We start from the raw sequence: 2,922 nt of genomic DNA on the forward strand, positions 1-2,922 counted from the left end.
TGTGAGTTCAGGCCAGCCTGGTCTACAGAGTGACTTCCAGGAAAGCCAACACTACACAGAGAAACCATGTATCAAAAAAAAAAAAAAAAAAAACAAAAAATTTCTTTATGTATGATTGTTTGCCTGGTGTCTGGTGTCTGAGGATGTCAGAAGAATGGCATCAGATCTCCTTAGTGCCACTATGTAGGTGCTAGGAAACAAACCTACATCCTCTGGGTTTGTTTAAACTTATTTTATGTGCATTGGTGTGAAAGACAGCTGAGTGTTGGGAATTGAATCCTCTGGAAGAGCAGTAAGTGCTCCTAACCACTGAGCCATCTCTCTTGCACTGTATGAAATATTCTTCAAACCAGTAGCATATTTTTCCTACTCCATTCAGTGCAACAGTTCTGGGATCAGGATATGGTAGGTGATCTGATGTTCAGGTGCCAAGCAAGATATGGGAACTAGACACCCACTGCAGAGACCACATCTGTATTGGAAATCCTCTAGACTGACAATACTCATGAGAGCCTCATGACCGTGAAAGTGAAGCCCAAGGGTGGAGCCAACTCCTATCATCTCTGCCTCCAACAGTCCTTGTATGTTCATCATACTATTGACACTTACTCTGGGTTTCAATGGGCCTTAAGTTCCGAAACAATGGCTGTAATGGGCATTCCAGGACAAAGTAAGACTGATAATGCCCCAGCTTATGTTTCCAGTAAAATGAAACAATGTTTTGCACATGACAACATGAAACATATTGTAGGGATAACATACAGGACAATCCTACAGGACAAGCAGTTGTTAAGAGATCTAATCACACCCTAAAAGAGATGCTTGCTAAACAGAAAGGGGGTATGAGGACCCCCAGAGATAGACTACATAATGCCTTATTAACCTTAAATTTTCTAAATGTTAGTGAAACACAGACAACAGGGGCAGAAAGGCATTGGACCATAGAGAAAACTGTTCATTTAAATCAACCAACCGTTGTACTACAAGGATGCCATGACATCTTCTTGGAGAATGGGGAAGGTATTATGATGGGACCGTTGCTTGTTTCCACAGGAAATAATAAATTATGGATCCTGCTGAGATTTATAAAAATCTGGCATGAGCAAGAGACATCTCCCAGATGCTGCAGCTGCAGAGATGCCTCTGCAGAAGAACTTTGCAACAGACAGCTAATCCTCTCACCTGGGGACAGCTGAAGAATTTGTGTGACAAAGGAGAGGCAATACTTTGCATGACTCAGAAATCTTTGAATGCTACAAACTTATTTCTTGCCATGCTTTACATGGATATGTGCAGGTGAAAGGGACGGATAATAATTATTGGGATTTTATCCCCAATCCTCCAACTAACCTAGCAGTAAGTTGGGAAGATATGGATATTCCTGTGGTGGTTGATGAATCTTCTTGACTCCCTGGTCCTTATAACCCTGGTCCTGCTCAGCCAATGGAGGAGAGTAGAGTAATGGACAATTACACACTGGGAGTATAAGGAATTCTTATCTGTATGGGAAATGGAACTCAATGTCTAAATATAACCTCTCAAGTATGGCTATCCTTAGTCAATACTACCTAAGATGATTGTAACAAGTTTTATATGTGTCATGTATCTGGTTTTAAAGGACAGGAGATTAATACTACTAATCCTATAAATTTAAGGTTCTGTGAGATGTAGTTTAACAGCAAGGAATCTGACTGGATGCATTGGCAAAGATATAAAAGTAAGAAACCTTGAGTGCTAATTTATATCTCCCAAGGAGATGTCATTCACTGGAGTCCTTATGTTCCCCTCAAGGAAAATATTCTCACTCTGACAGAGTTAAGATAGAAATGGTATAGTTTGACTTGAACTGTAGAAACCAGTTGATTCTGGTTATGATTCTGTTTATTCAGCGGCATGGCGTTGGAATGGTAAGTCCTCTCCTGTAATTTGGCAATTGAATTTAGGTAACTTATGGAAATTGGCAAGTGCCTTCCACCCTCTTAAGGTGTCAAAAGGAAAATTAAACATTAAGGATGATAAATGCACTCTCTGTCTTTTAGACTTAATCAAAGCCATCCTTTTATGGCATGTATACAGTTGTTTAAAAGTGGGGAGCTGTCCATTTCCGGCTTAGGATCAGGGTTTGGGAAGGGGCTGTCTGTGGGCACCATGTCGGGCCGCGAAGGTGGCAAAAAGAAGCCCCTGAAACAGCCCAAGAAGCAGGCCAAGGAGATGGACGAGGAAGATAAGGCTTTCAAGCAGAAGCAAAAAGAGGAGCAGAAGAAACTCGAGGAGCTAAAAGCCAAGGCCACGGGGAAGGGACCCTGGCCACAGGTGCAATTAAGAAATCTGGCAAAAAATAAGCTGTTCCTCATATCTGAGATGATGGTGACCCTCTTCCATTCCTATTTAAACATCTGGATTCCCTACTATAACATCTTTGCCACCTACAGCTAGAATGAAGTGTTATCTTGGAGCCTGTTGTACATTGTAATAAACTTTTGTAAAAATAAAATGAGTAATACAATGAAAAAAATGGGGGGAGCTTTAATCCCAGCACGTGGGGGGCAGAGTCAGGAGGATCTCTGTGATTTCGAGGTCTGGTCTACAGAGTGAGTTCCAGGACAGCTAGGACTGTTACACAGAGAAACCCTGTCTGGAAAAATAAAAATAAAAACTAAAAGGCAGCAGGTGGGGTGGGATGGGGTGGGGAGATGCTATCATGAAGCAGAGCTTTTGTGGAGTTTTTCTCATTGGGGGAAGGGGATGGAAAGGGGGGAGAGGAGACCAAATTACCTGTATTGAGTGGAAGACAAGGCTGCCAGTGAACAAGGAAGCAAATTTGTTGCAGATGGAAGAAAGCAGGGTTGAGCTTGGAGCATGGTGGGTAGCGTACTAGCATTGAAGTGATTACCTTTTGGCAGGCCCTGTCACGCAAACACG

General features: G+C 42.2%; 1 protein-coding gene across 1 annotated transcript; it reads left to right on the forward strand.

Moving 5' to 3' along the window:
* The first annotated feature begins 2,097 nt into the window (after positions 1-2,097).
* Positions 2,098-2,495, forward strand: LOC127235492 (translation machinery-associated protein 7-like). The gene has a single exon (XM_051202810.1). It carries the CDS (start codon positions 2,149-2,151, stop codon positions 2,434-2,436), a length of 288 nt encoding a protein of 95 aa, XP_051058767.1. The 5' UTR covers positions 2,098-2,148; the 3' UTR covers positions 2,437-2,495.
* The last annotated feature ends 427 nt before the right edge of the window (positions 2,496-2,922 follow it).

Source organism: Phodopus roborovskii, unplaced genomic scaffold, assembly GCF_943737965.1.
Source record: "Phodopus roborovskii unplaced genomic scaffold, PHOROB, whole genome shotgun sequence".
Lineage (NCBI taxonomy): Eukaryota > Metazoa > Chordata > Mammalia > Rodentia > Cricetidae > Phodopus > Phodopus roborovskii.

Excerpts from the sequence above, each read along its gene's own strand:
- LOC127235492 (XM_051202810.1), top strand. The coding sequence starts at position 2,149 with ATGTCGGGCCGCGAAGGTGGCAAAAAGAAGCCCCTGAAACAGCCCAAG.